A 15,496-nucleotide genomic window follows, 5' to 3' on the forward strand; every position below is an offset into this window, starting at 1 on the left:
AAGCTGGCTCTTGTATGTTTGACTGGGGGTACTACTGAATGACTGGCAGAAATAACTGACCTACCAAGTAACTACCTTGTAAAGATGGGCTCTGGCTAAGCAGAGAAGCAACTTTAATGGAGTACCAATATGAGACATACTTACTAGGAAGTCCTAGAAAATAAGATTGGTAGTTTCCTCCTGGTGGGGTTAATATTTGTATTGTCTAATAGTCAATATAAATTAATTAATCCCTGCACATATTTTATTAATAAAATTTTATTACTAGCATTGAAAAATACAAAAAAAAAGAAAGAGAAATTTCCATTTAAAATAATTCTAGACAATATAAAATACTTGCAAATCTACTTGCCAAGATAAACACAGTAATCACATTAATTCAATTAGAAAACACTTTACACAAATAAAGTCAGGTCTGAACAACTGGAAAAATGTTAATTGCTCATGGGTAGGCTGAGCTAATATAATAAAAATGACAATTTTATCTAAATTAATTTGCTTATTCAATGTGATACCAATCAAATTACCAAAAAATTATTTTATAGAGCTAGAAAAAGCATAACAAAATCCATCCAGAAAAACAAAGGATCAGGAATATTAAGGGAATTAGTGAAACAAAAATGTGAAGGAAAGTGGCCTTGCAATACCAGATCTCATACTGTACTATAAAACAGTAATCATCAAAACAATCTGGTACTGGCTAATAAATAGAAGGGTGGGTCAATGGAATAGATTAGGGGCAAATGAATTTAGCAATCTAGTGCTTGATAAACCCAAAGATCTCAGCTTTTGGGATAAGAATTCATTATTTGGCAAAAACTTCTTGGAAAACCAGAAAATAGTATGGTAGAAACTAAGTGTAGACCAATATCTCACACCCTATACCAGGATTATGTCAAAATGGATATATGATTTAAACATAAAAGAGGACACCATAAGTAAATTAGGGGAACATAGAATAGTTTACCTATCAGATCTATGGAAAAGGGAAGAATTTGTGACAAAACGAGAGACGGAGAAAATTACAATATGTAAAATGAATAATTTTGACGATATTATAAAGTTTCTGTAAAAACAAAACCAATGTAACCAAGATTAGAAGGGGAAACAGCAAACTATAAAAATATTTTTAAAATTTCTTTAATAAAGGTCTCATTTCTCAAATCTATAGAGACTAAGTCAAAATTATAATACAAGCCATTCCCCAATTGACAAATGGTCAAAGGAGATGAACAAACAGTTTTCAGATAAATAAATCAAAGCTATCAATAATCATATGTTCTAAATCACTCTTGATTAGAGAAATGCAATTTAAAACAACTCTGAGGTACCCACTCACACCTATCAGACTGACCAATATGACAATAAAGAAAAGTAATAAGTGTTGGAGGGGATGTGGCAAAATTGGGACCCTAATGGATTGTTGGTGGAGTTGTGAACTGATCCAACCATTCTGAAGGGCAATTTGGAACTATGCCCATAGGGCTATAAAACTTTAATCCAGTAATACCATTATTAGGTCTATATCCCAAAGAGATAAAAAAAAAAAGCAGGGAAGAACCTATTTGTACAAAAATACTTATAGCTGCTCTATTTGTGATGGTAAAGAATTGAAAACTGAAGGGATGTCCATCAATTGGGAAATGGCTGAATAAATTATGTGGGTGATGGAATACTATTGAGCTATAAGAAATTATAATAGAATGATTTCAAAAAGAGATGGAAATACCTCCATGAACTGATGCAGAGTGAAATAAGCAGAACAGGAGAACATTGTACATGTTTAACAGCAATATTGTGAAATTATCAACTGTGAAAGACTTAGCTACTCTCAGTAATATCCAGGACAGTTCTGAAGGGCTTATGACAAAGAATGCTGTCTACTTCCAAAGAAAGAGCTGTTGGGGCAGGAATGCAGATGAAAGTATATGATTTTTTATTTTAGTTTCTTTGGTGTTTGTATTTTGAGGTTTTGGTTTTATATGAGTAGTCTCTTGCAACAGTGAACAATATGGAAATATGTTTTGCAGATAATATACATGTATAACTGAGATCAAATTGCTTACCATCTCTGGGAAAGAAGAAGGAAGGAAGGGAGGGAAACAGTTTGTTTTTTTTTATTTGTTTGTTTTATTTGTTTTTATTAAATCCTTACCTTCTGACTTAGAATCAATACTGTGTATAAGGCAGAAGAGTGGCAAGGGCTAGGTAATGGGGGGTTAAGTGACTTGCCCAGGGTCACACAGCTAGGAAGTGTCTGAGGCCACATTTGAACCCAGAACCTCCCACCATCTAGGCCTGGATCTCAATCCACTGAGCCACCCAGCTGCCCCTCCAGAGGGAGACAATTTGAATCTTATAATTTTAGAAAATGTATGTGGAAAATTGTTATTACATGCAATTGATAAAATAAAATATCTTTATAAAATAAAATGCAAATGTAATAAATGTTTTCATTGGACTAATAAGCAAAAGTAAATCAGTTTTCCACATACACTGTGTCCACCTTTGCCAGAATATCAAAGAACTCCATGATACACAAAAGATTAAGAACTTCTGAGCTAGATGATTTCTTCAGATTCTAGTTATTCTAACTGTAATCATATACAAACTATTTGGGAAAGGAACAAATGGGTAATTATTTAGACCCGAGATGTCATATCAAATGACCCCTGTTCTATTGAGACAGTACCAATGGGCACATAGAATTCCAGATAAAGCACCTTGGAAAGAGAATGGATGACACAATCCAGAAGGTTCAATGTTTCTATATGCAACAAAACTCATGGACCATAAATAGATAAAAAATAAACTTTCTTCATTAAGAATTGGAAGAGCACAGTTCCAAGTTTTAAGAGGATATTAGCATTACACCTTTCTGCTATGACCACAACTTCAGAAAACAAAGAACTTCCCAGAAAGCAGTCAAAGCTCAAAGCTATTTCTCTCACAATTTCACCCAAGGCAAAACCTCTTCTACTTCCCAGATGGTACCTATTCTTTTCTCTGCCTTCCTTCTAAAAGAGATATCCTATTTCACCTACAATTAGAATGAGATTCTTAATCTTTTTTAATCTTAATCCCCTGTTGATTCAGGGGTATGTTAGAGTCAACTCCAGCTCTTAAACTCTCAACCAGTTAAATTTTAAATGTTAACATTTAACACAATATTAAATGGTAGAATATTAAAGCATTTTTGAGTTGGAAATCAGAAAATGTTATAAATTAGAGTTTAATTTTTTATTTTCTTGATTGTCTAGACTTTAGAAAGTGAAAGAAAAAATATCAATAATGCAGATTAAACATGGAGGTATGCCATGCATATTTTTTTCCAGAGATCTGATTTCCAATCGTTTACCAGCACACATCTATGTGTCATGGGCCTCCTTTGGCAACCTAGTAAACCACTGGAGCCCTTTTCAGAATATTATTTTTAAATGCATAAAACAACATATACTTATATGCATAGGGATGTGTGAAACATAATTATGCATAAAATAACATGCCTATATGTATGTATATCTATAGCATCATCAAGAAAACTAAATATGTTTAAATGAAAGTATAATATTTTCCCATTCAAGTTTATGGACCACCTAAAATTTATACATAAACCCTTCGGAAAGAGAGGAAATGGACCCTATAGCAACTTTGAAATATATAACATGGTAGCAGGGAAAGAAGAAGAAAAGTATGCAAAAGGGAAAGTAGAACTCTAGCAATTGTGGGGTGGGGAATGTGGATGTAAACTACACCCAACAATGTTCAGAGATGGCTAGTAGCTGTCTTTCTCTAAGGACAGCCTCCCTCCCCTCCAAAATATAACTTCTAGGATCATCTCTAAAGTCTTTCTAGATCTTTACATTTACATCATTCTTTACACTCAAAATCTATGATCTTTTTTTCCTTCAGGAATTTAGAATGATAACAACAAAAAGAAGAATAACATTTATATAGCATCTATTATGTGCCAGATACTGTGCTAAATGCTTTAAAACTATTATCTCATTTGATCCTCAAAATCATAATGGAAAATAGTTTTTGTACAAACAATTGACTAAATTAATTAATTTTTAAAAACCATAATGGAAGTAAGTATTATTATCTACATTTTATGAAAGAGGATAAGTGACTTGTCCAGGATCACATGGCTATTTGAAATACAGACTATATGGTCCAGAAAAGAACTGAAAAGAGAACCTAACAAAAGCAAATGAATATCCCTCAGTTAATTCAGCATTCAGTCAACAATTGCCTAGTGCCATGTCAAATCTGTAGAATGTATGATCAAGATTTGTTTTTCATTTTTGTCTTCTTACATGCATTAGGTGTTTAATAAAGAAGGCTTGTTGGATGGAATCTATGGTAAGTCACATTTCCCAGCATAACTACCTGAAATCAAGGAAAGAGATTTGAAACCTAGCCAAGAATCCTAGGACTTACAATCTAAAAAAGGCAACATTATCTCAGGAGTCCTAAAAGAGACCAGGACTATTCCAATTTTTGAACCAGGTAACTGATAGGTGGCACCTGGAGTTTTGAAGTAGAAAGATGGGGTAAATAAGAAAGAGAGGGTTAAAGTGGAAGGAGTGCTATGGTAGCTGTGTTCAAAGATATCATTGGCATAAGCTCCAGCATTAAGAACTAATGAAGAGAGATTCAAAGTCCACTCCTTTGCACAACGGAACAAAAGATAAAAGGTAGAGCTACTGATTGTTAACTTTAAATTACCTTAAGTGACTTTAAGTACCTTTAAAAACTAAGGAAAAGCTCAAAAAGGAGCTCCCTAGCTCCCTCGCCCATGCTTATTTGGTAACATGTTCTATATTATCTTTCTGGCACTTTCTTGATTGCATTTAATATAAAATATCCTTTATCAATCATGAGTGCTTTGAATCAAGTGTCTGCTTATTTGTTCTGGTCCAAGAATATGCAAAAAAAAGCATATCAATAGTTAATTGAAAATGTACAGAATTTAACCAGGTTAGGGATTCAAATTTTTAATCCCAAATTCTACAGTTTTTCAATTCTGACCTACCACTTTAAATCCAACAGATTGGTTCATATGACAGAAAAGGAAAAATGATAAATACTGGAGATGTTGAAAAATAATTACACTAATGCATTGTTGATGGAGTTGTGAACTGGTCCAACTAGAATAAAATTTGGAACTATGCCCCAAACTAGAAAATTGTGGATTCCCTTTGACCCAAAAATATTCTTATTGGTCTGTCTGTAATCCCAACGAGATAGAAAAGAAAGGAAGAGAAGAGAAGAGAGAGAAGTGAAGAGAAGAGAAGAGAAGAGAAGAGAAGAGAAGAGAAGAGAAGAGAAGAGAAGAGAAGAGAAGAGAAGAGAAGAGAAGAGAAGAGAAGAGAAGAGAAGAGAAGAGAGAGAAGAGAAGAAAGAGAAGAGAACAGAAGAGAAGAGAGAGAAGAGAAGAAAGAGAAGAGAAGAGAAGAGAAGAGAAGAGAAGAGAAGAGAAGAGAAGAGAAGAGAAGAGAAGAGAAGAGAAGAGAAGAGAAGAGAAGAGAAGAGAAGAGAAGAGAGGAGAAAAGGACCCCAATGTACAAAAACACTTAAAGTAGTTTTTGTGTATGTGGTTGCAAAGAATTGGAAACTATGGGGATGCCCATCACCTGGGGAATGGCAGAACAAATTGTGGTATATGATTATGATGGAATACTATTGTGCTGTAAGAAATGATAGAAGGTGGGAGCAACTTGTGGCTCAGGGGATTGAGAGTTAGGCCTAGAGATGAGAGGTTCAAGTTCAAATCTGACCTCAGACAGCTGTATGACCCTGGGCAAGACACTTAATCACCACCCCCCACTGGCTAACCCTTACTGCTCTACCGCCTTGAAACTTATATATAATATTGATTCTAAAACAGAAGGTAAGGGGACCTAAGGTTCCAAGGCAGAAGAGTGGTATGGGCTAGGTAATGGGGGGGGGGGGTTAAGTGACTGTGCTCAGGGTCACACAGCTAGAAAGTATCTGAGGTCATATTTGAACCTAGTACTTCCTGCCCCTACTATTCCAGTGATAATGTATGAGAGAATTTTACAGCAATGATTTGTGTTAATAACTTTTACTTATAAGGAAATAAACGTTTATTTTGCCAAGCAGTTTACAAATGTTGCCTTCTTTCAAGGTAGGTCCCATCATTATCTCCACTTTATATTTGAGGAAATAGAAACAGACAGAGCAGCCTGCCTGGAGTCATGCAACTAGTGTATGAGGTCAAATTTAAACTCAGATCTTCCCGACTCCAGGCTCAGCCCTCTATCTACCATGCCACCTAGCTGGCTCTAATTTAGGGACTCCTAACATATCAGCAATAGAAAAACCCAAGTGAACCAGGGCAATTCACCTCTAGGCTAAAACTCAAAAGATCACTATTGTAGCCAGATTCAGATTGCTAGATTAAGGGAGCCTCAGGCAAAGTCTCCAAGCAAAAAATGGGAGGTAGGATTGTTGACCAAAGGAAAATCTTGTACTGGGTTACCCAATAAAAGAAGAAAAGAATGATTTGGAAAGAATTAGCTCCTCTCCTTTTCCTACTGGGAGGAAGAAATAAAAACAAAAACCAGCCAGACTCTGTTCCTCAATGATACTTTTTAGTTACACTAATATGTAAATTTTTTCGCTGAATCTAGATCACAAACTCTTTGAAAGATGAGTCTGAGATCACTTTGTATTACTAGCACCTTATACAGAGTGCCTACCAGGTAAATGTTCATACACACTAATAATTTAGCGGTATATCTAAAATATTATACAGTTAGATGGCACAGTGGATAGAGTGCTGGGCCTGGAATCAGGAAGACTCATTTTCCTGAGTTCAAATCTGTCTCAGACACTTATGAGCTATGTGACTGTGGGCAAGCCTCAATCTTGTTTGCTTCAGTTTTCTCATCTGCAAAATGAGCTGGAGAAGGAAATGACAAACCATTCTAGTATCTTTGCCTAGAAAACCCCAAATGGAGTCATGAAAAGTTGGACATGACTGAACATGAATATGTATAATATGTTAAAGAATTAGAGGTTGGCCTCTGGTAGACCTATTATGAATGATTTGGGGAAAGAAAAATCAGAAAGGATAAGGAGGCATGGAAGAGTTGAAATTGGCATGAATTCAGGTAGCATTCATGTGGAGGAGACAATGGGGAGAGGATCCCAGAAATAGTCATAAATGTAAAAGGGCATGCTGAGCATGGTCATATCTCCTACATAAGTGGTAATGGATCATAAAGGTAAAGTAACCAAAACAGTAGGTTAGTCTGGGAAGGTTTCCTTGAAGAACAAGATTATAGCTAGATTTCTGAGAAGAAACGTAGATTGAAGGCAACTAAGGACAAGGGTCTTTACCCAAGTGGGGGTAATGTTATTAGCAAAGTCATCAAATTAGGAAAGAAAATCTAAGGAGAGGGTGGATGCTGTGACAGGAATCAAGTAGTAATTGATAACAAAGCTAAGTTGAAACAAAAAATCCAAGAATGTTACATGAGAGGACTGGGAGAAGGGAGGATATCTCCTCTCAACTCTGGGTATTCTCTCTGGATTCCCCCCAATGCCTGGAACCCTCTCTCTCCTCCACTCCAACTACTGTCTTTTTAAGAAATCTCATCTAAAATCACACCTTTTACAGAAAGTCAAACCTTTCCTCTTAATTCTAGTGCCTTTCCTCTGTTAATTTCTATTTATCTTGAATATAGTTTGCTTTATATCTTTTTGTTTACATTTGCCTCCTCCATGAGATTGTAAATTCCTTGAGAGCAAGATCTTTTGCCTTTTTTTTTTCATGCCTAGTGTCTGGCACATAGTAGATGTTTATTGTTGAGTGATTGGTGGGTTGATTGAGGTTGGTGTAGCATTGGATAGAGGGAAGAGTTAGGACAATCCGAGTTCAAATCCATTCTCAAACATTTACTAGCTAAAACTCTGGGCAAGTACCCTAACCTTTGTTTGCCTCCATTTTCTCATTTGAAAAAAAAAGGGGGGGGGATAATAAGAGTACTTACCTTCTAGGATTGCTGTGAGGATCAAATGAAACAATAATTGTAAAGCACTTAGCATAATGGCAGTCATGTAGTAGACACCATATAAATGATATGATTATATTAACAAGTGACTTAGGATGACATATAAGATTTTAGATCTAGAACTAAAAGGGGCATCAAACCATTGAATTCAGCCTTCTCTTTTTATAAGGAAACAGAAGTCCAGGCTTTTGAAATGACTTGGCCAAAGTCAATTAGTTGCAAATGAGTTTTTGAGCAGATATTTTCTGACTAGAGCTCTTTCCACTTAGCACACATAATGAAACTCTACTGTCCCAATGACAGCTGAGTTTTCTGTCATTGAAAATAGGTGCATTTATCTTTTTTAAGGATGTTAAAAAGTTTTCTTAAAAGTGTGACCCACTCTTCTGCATGCTAGACCTTAAAGGAATGCCTGTTTTGCCTTCTCCTAGTCCTAGCTCTAATCCCACTCCTGTGTGCACCCCACACACACACACCCTATATAAATGAGTACCTCTTTGCAGCCTATGAGCTACCCCCCTATAGGGAAGAGACAATGAAGTGTTTGGATTAGTTGGGGAGGGGGGGATCAGGGAGAAGCTTAAGAATAGGGTAGAAGAGACAGTGTCCCCAGGGACTGAAGAGGGAGTTTCTCTTTTCTTCCTTGCTCCCCAAGTTGTTGTCTCTAGGCAGCAATCAAATACTGCCTGATTTCAGAGATAGATGACTTGCCTAGCCCACGAAGTTGCTACGTCTGTGAGGTTTCATCTGGAGAAGCAGAACAGCGCTCCTCTCTTCCCACTCCCGACCCTCCCCCCTCCTGCCGGATCACCAGGAGGGAGGCTACGGTGAGTTGACTAGTTGTCTTTCAACTGTCACAAGCATAACAGGGGAGAGGGAAACAACAAGACTGACTGACAGTGACATAGATGAGGCACACCCCTCTCTAATGCCAGCCGCTAGGCTAAGATGAGGGCTGACTGTTTCAAAGAATACATTTTCTCTTAGGCCCCCAGTGGAGCGTGGAGCGGCTGCCCAGATCACTAGGAGGGAGGTGGCTGATGGAAAGGCTGGGGGAAGAGGCTTTCTTTAAGGTCCACTCTCAGCTCCCATTGCCTTCCTTTCTTCTCCTTGAACACAGTCATTGAACCAGAAGAGAAGAATGAGTTTGAGGAGTGGGAAAGAAAGAAGAGTGGAAAAAATAGTAATAAAACCGGGGGAGACGATGAATTGAGACTTAAGAAAGAGGAGGGAGTAAATGAAGACAGAAGGGAGAAGAAAGCAGAAGAGGGAAGTAGGAAAGGAAAGAAGGAGGGGGAAATAGGAGAATATCGGGAAGGGAAAGAGAGAGGAGGGGAGGGGAAAATAGAGGAGAGGAGGGGAGAGACGAGGAGGGGAGGGAAGAAAAAAAGAGGGGAGGAGCCCCCTGGCCGCCAGCAGTCAGCCAGCCCCGCACGCCCAAGCCTCAGACTCCAAGCTACGGGAGTTTGAGCTCAAGCAGCTCTTGGGGGCTGAGCTGGGAGGGGGCGGTGCTGGTCCCCGAGAAAGAGGAAGAAGGGGAGACAAACCACGCCGGGCAACCGAGTTGGTCAAGGGTCCGGAGTGTCAGTCCTGTTGGACTCGGCCTCGAGGAGGAAAGCTTGGTCTCTGCCCTTTTCTCCAGGGCACCCCCATCGCACCCCCACCCTAAGCCTCATTCGGTGTTCTTCCCCCGCACGACCTCCTAGCGCCAGGAGAGGGAGGCAGCGTCGCGGGGAGGGGGTTCGGGGCAGACTATGAGGCGCCCACCATGGTGCGATGCGACCGCGGGCTTCAGATGCTGCTGACCACGGCTGGAGCCTTCGCCGCTTTCTCCCTCATGGCCATCGCCATCGGCACCGACTACTGGCTCTACTCCAGCGCGCACATCTGCAACGGGACCAACCTGACTATGGACGAAGGCGGCCCGCCCCGCCAAGGAGCCCGAGGCGACCTCACGCACTCCGGCCTGTGGCGGGTCTGCTGCATCGAAGGTATGTCCCGCCCCGCCCCCATTCCCCCTCCCGGGGGAAGGTGGGGTACCGGGGTGTAGAGGCAGAGGGTCCACAAGGAGGAGAGGAGGGGAGACTGCTGCCCTTTGAGCCCTAGGGAGGGAATGAGGGAGGGAGGGAAGAAGGGTTTATACGAAGCGGCACACAAAGAGGATGGTGCCCCCGAGTAAGCCAAGTCTTTTCGTTGTCCAGATGTGGACCCACCTCTGCTCTCCCAGGTGGACCAAGCCTCCTCATTCTCCATCTACCCCCTCCTTCCTTGAAGCGTCCCACCTACCCTTCTTCCTAACCCACCCCCACCTTTTATTCCGTCTCCCCCAAAAAACACCCGCCGGAGGGCTCCGGACGTGGCCAAGTCGGGTGGTTCCGAGTGAAAGGGTCGGGGTGAAGGCGAAAAGAAGGGGTGGGGTAGAAGGAAGAAGGAGAGAGGGAGGAAAAAGGGGAGGGGAGGAGGAAAAAGAGAAAGGAAAGGAGAGGAGAAGGAGGGAGGGGGGATAGGGGAAGGGGAGAAGGTTGCTTGGCAACCAGTGTCTGTGCAACTGCTATGGGAACGGGCAATCTTCCACTGGGGCGGATGGGGACGAGGACGGGGGGCTGGGGAGGCTTGGGGCCTCCGGTCATTCTCTGCTCCAGCCGCTCCCCGGGGCGGGCCCCTGCGCTCCAGGGCGCAACCAGGCGGGTAGCTAAGAGCTGTAGTGGCAGCGGCACAGGCGGCGCAACTCTGGTCTTCGGGGGAAGGGAGGTGGGGCTGGACCGGGTGCGGGCCAGGTACTAACAACGGAACCACTAGTCTACTGGAGTCCTTCGCCATTTCTCGGGAGAGAACGGGGGCCCTGGAAGCCGAAGTATGGGAGGCACCGCCGGAACCCAGAGCCGGGAAACGAGCGCTCCCGCCCCTTAGCCTCGTGGCCGGACTAGGTGATGGTGACGATGGCAGTGGCAATGGTCACGTCTCCTACCGCCCGTGGTATCAAAGAGCAGGCCGTGCCAGTCAGAGAGAGTAGTCGTGTTTTTAAACGCTGGAGAAGCAGAAGGAGGAGTATGTGTGTTCGGTCCTCTATTTGGTACGGAGGGTTCTCCAGAAGTCAAAACGAATGCCCATCTAGCCCCCTGGGGCTGAGACTGAGGCTGGGGCTCAGGTGGCAAAGGGCTGAATGGAGTGGGAGGGGTAAGGTAGGCAGGAAAGAAGACACCCAGGGTTGCTCCCCTGGTCTTGCCAATCTTCTGGCTGGCCTTCAGTACCGCGCTGTGGACCAACTCAGCAGCAGCAACTTGAAAGAAACAGGTGGCTGTTTCCAAACAGCACAGGACGGGACATCCTAGGAAACTATAGAGTGAAACCTCCACGCAGGACTGTGGCTTCATCCACCCAGCTAGAAGGGCTTTAAGCAGCACCAGAGAGATGACTAACACCCTCTCTGGTCTTTCAGAATCCATCCGAATACTTGGGAAATTCTTCCATCCACCTAACCAGAAGTTCTCCCTGCAATTTAAAGTAAGCCAATTCAGCCTTTTAGAAAAAAAAGGAGTCTCCCTGGAGAGGCAACTGTGTGATCTTGGGCCAGTCTCCTCCCCCTCCACCCCCCTTCTGTTCAATTTTCAATCTAGGGATTGAACCAAGCAATCTAGTCTGAAAAATCCAATAAAAAGGAGACTGACATTGTGAAGTTACTTCTGTTTTCAACAAACAATTTACTAAAGCAGACTAGCCCAATGGCAAGAATGCTGGATTTAGGGTCAGCAGGCCTGACTGAATCTCAGGGTCTGCCACTTAGACTTCTATGACTTTGGGTAAATAACAGCTTTTCTGGGCCTCAGTTTCCCCCTCTTCACAATGAGGAAATTGAAGTAGATGCCCACTTGAGTTCTTCTCAATTCTAAATCTCTCATGAACCAACATGACAGGAGTGTTCAAGGCACTTTTAAGGATGAATTGGAGCTGTCAGTTCCAGCTTCTTCTGAATTCTTTGAAACTATTTTCTCATCTCTAATCCTGTCATCTCCTACTCTTCTTTTCCACCTACTTCTTTCTCAGTTCCTCCTCCCTTTCCTATCTCCCCTCCCCCACAACTAACATATTAAGAATGCACTTGGAAACTGTCTGAGCTAAATGGAGTCTTCAGGTAATACTAAGTGTGAAATCAATAGTCCCTCAAAGACTTGGATAAACAACAAAGCTCGTAGGATCAGGAGTTTCTCCTCCTCCATCCTCTCTTTTGAAAAATAGCATTCCTTTTATGAAATTGCTCAGCTCCTGAACACCTACTCCTCTAATCCAGAAAAGACACCCACGTCACTACCTACCATGAGCACCTGAGATGTAAACACATAAAATATCTTCATTTTCTTCATATTTCTCCAAATACCTTCATGACAAAAACAAATCCCTAAAGCTACAGCTTTTACCACAAACAGGAAGTTACATAGGATCCCTTATTTAGAATAGAGAAAGGACCTTAGAGATAATCTAGACCAATTCTATCATTGTACAGATGAGGAAATTGCGACCCAGAGAGATGAAGTGATTAGTTTAAGGTCAATAGTATCCAGGATTCAAACTCAGACCACAAGTCTTAGGCAGCTAGGTGGCACAGTAGATAGACTGCTGGACCTGGAGACAGAAAGACCTTAAGTTCAAGAATAGCCTCAGACACTTATTGGCTATGTGAGCCCGAACAAAACATTTTGTCTCTGTCTCAGTTTTCTCATCTGAAAAAATTGCTCTGAGAATCAAATGAGATAATATTCGTAATGGTCTTTAGCACAATGCCTGCTATATTGTAGTTGCTATATAAATTCTCATTCCATTCTAGGTCCTGCAAATGATGGTTTGGCTCACTTTTCTCTGTATTGTGTATGTCAAGTAGTAATATACAGTTGAACCCCAGCATATGATTCCCACTGCTAATAAGAAAATGGTCAGTTCTTTAGATAGCCTAAATTAATTGGTATGCTTATGACAATATCCCAGCTTCAATAAACTTTTATGAAACACCTCCTATGTGCCAGGCATTGGGCTAAGAAATTTACAAATATCTCATTTGGGATTATAATGTGGATTGTCTTTACAATATATGGGACTATAGGGGAAAGGAGCCCCACAAAAAAATTAAAACTGAAAATGATCTCCATAGATCCTGGAAAGAAACTCGATTGGCCATTCCTCCTCATAATTAAGATTGATATATCCCAGGCATTTTTGGAGTTTTTATGCTTGATGTTCATTGGACAGCTCTAAGGTTAGCACAATGACAAAACAAATGCATAAAAAGGCAATAGCAAATTGCTTTTCTGGGCCTCACCTGGCCAAGAGGCCTGTCTCTCTGCCATAGTCCCTTGTCCTAGGTCCCAAGAATGAGACTCTGGGAGAAGGAACATTTGGAGATATGAATTTCCATGCAGGTCAGATCTCTTTAAAAGCTCATTTCAGAATACTTCATTTTCCCTGTGATCACTGGACTGATAATTTTTGTTAGTTCCCAGCCGCTAGATCATTCTTATATCGTAAAGACACATCTAAGTAGACACGTCCACAATCTACAAGAAGCTTCTGCCAGTCTACAATGTTGATAGTATCATGAATAAAAACATAAATCAGAGTATTTGGGGAGAGGGAAGAGGAAAAGGAAAAGGAAAGGAGACCCACTCAAACTTTTTTCCCTAATATTTAACATGGTTTGTGGTAACATGTTTCAAATATAATGGATTTAAAGCTTTAAAAACAAGCTTACTTTTTTATCATTTAAAATTTGCTATTCAGAAATATTGCAAGAAGTATCAAATGAAGCACCTAATCCTCTCACCACTATGAGGCTTTTAAGGATTTTTAAGCAACTTACCCATAGAGGGTTCCATTCCTGGGTTATTTTCCACCAGTAGACACAGTCACTCGTAACAAGAACTTGCTATATATTTAAGGCTTTTGGCAATCTGCCAGGGTTATATTTCAGAGTAATTATGATGAATAACTCCACTAAGGAATGGACTCAGGGCAGAGGTGGTATATAGAATGGAGGAGATAGGGGAAGGGAGATATAGGGGAGGGAATCACATCCTTCAGGATACTTTTCCCAATAGTTTCTAGGTTTCCATTAATTGATGGCCTCATTTCTTCCCTTGGGCTTAGGTGAGGATGAATGATCTGATGTGAGAGTATAAAATTTCTGTGTAATGGACAAGTTACATAGCTTTAGACAGACTCAGATTCTGTCAGCTAAGATTCCCTGAATTGTCTTTGTACTACACCCATCTCTCACTTTGGATTGGCCTATTTCTCCAGAAATCTTATACTCTTTGGCATGACACCTAACACAGTGATGGGCAAGTAAGAGATATCATCATTATCATATACTGATTAAGTACTTACTATGTGCCAGGAACAGTGCTAGGTTACTAGAAATAACTACAAAGAAATAATTGCTACTCACAATGACCTTACATACTAATGGAGCAAGTAACAAGTACATATAAAGATACATACACACACACACACACACACACACACACACACACACACACACTTATATATACAGCATAGTTATAAAGGAATAAATACAAATATATACAAAGTAGATAAATACAAGACTGGGAGAGAAGACACTAGAAGTTGAAGGAAGGAGGAAAGATTTCATGCAGAAAAAGTTGCAATTTAAAGGAAGAAAGGAATTTTATGAAGTAGAAGTATAGAACAGTACATTCCAAGAAAGTGGGAAAGTCACTTGGCAAAGGGAAGGAGTATTGTGTACAAAGAATAAAGAAAAAAGCTAACTTGTTTGGATTGTGTGGTGGAGAGTTAATATTCAGTGTATCTGGAAAGATAGGCTATAGACAAGTTGTGAAGGGCTTTAAAATCTAAACAGAAATTTATACTGATCCCAGAGATAATGGGAAATCACTGGAGTTAATTGAAGAGGAACCTGATGTGGTCAGTTGTGCATTTAAGGAAAACGACTTTGATAGTAGTGTGTAACATGAAGTAGGGTAGGAAGAAACTTAAATCTGGAGAATATGAGGTAGTTGCAATAATCTAGTTGAGGAGTGATGAGGATCTGAAACAAGATGGCAGCCTTATGAGTGTAGGGAAAAAGGGGCCATATGTGAGAGATAGTACAGGGGCAGAAATGACAAGATTTGGCAATTGGTTGGATATGTAGGCTGGAGGAGAGTGAGGAATGAAGGATAATGAAAAAGAGATGTTTAATAAATATTTAAGTGACTTGTCAATAGCCATAATATTTAGTACATAGGATGCCATTCAAGGAAAGGACCTTGGAGGTCATTTAAGCCCAGGCACACAATTTTACAGAGGAAGTCCAAAGATGAAGTGAGTTGTCTTGTACATATTCCAATACTTCAAGGATCCACAATCTTATCAATGTGAGATTGTCCCTAACTGCCCAGATTATGCTTCCATGCTTTGGTAGATGGTATTCATGAGTTATT

General features: G+C 40.5%; 1 protein-coding gene and 1 long non-coding RNA gene across 2 annotated transcripts in view; both read left to right on the top strand.

Annotated features, from left to right (window-relative positions):
* Positions 1-8,645: 8,645 nt before the first annotated feature.
* The window catches only part of CACNG4 (calcium voltage-gated channel auxiliary subunit gamma 4), a 119,095-nt gene continuing 112,244 nt past the window's right edge, over positions 8,646-15,496 (top strand). Inside the window, exon 1 of the mRNA XM_001370279.4 lies at positions 8,646-10,036. Coding sequence (XP_001370316.1) covers positions 9,814-10,036 — 223 coding nt within the window. The 5' untranslated portion in view covers positions 8,646-9,813. The remainder of the gene's footprint in view (positions 10,037-15,496) is intronic.
* LOC107651379 (uncharacterized) lies at positions 10,614-11,714 on the top strand. Its single transcript, XR_001628129.2, has 2 exons — positions 10,614-11,118; positions 11,485-11,714. It is a non-coding gene; the product is annotated as an uncharacterized LOC107651379 (long non-coding RNA).

The sequence above is a fragment of the Monodelphis domestica genome, chromosome 2 (assembly GCF_027887165.1).
Source record: "Monodelphis domestica isolate mMonDom1 chromosome 2, mMonDom1.pri, whole genome shotgun sequence".
Classification (NCBI taxonomy): Eukaryota; Metazoa; Chordata; class Mammalia; order Didelphimorphia; family Didelphidae; genus Monodelphis; species Monodelphis domestica.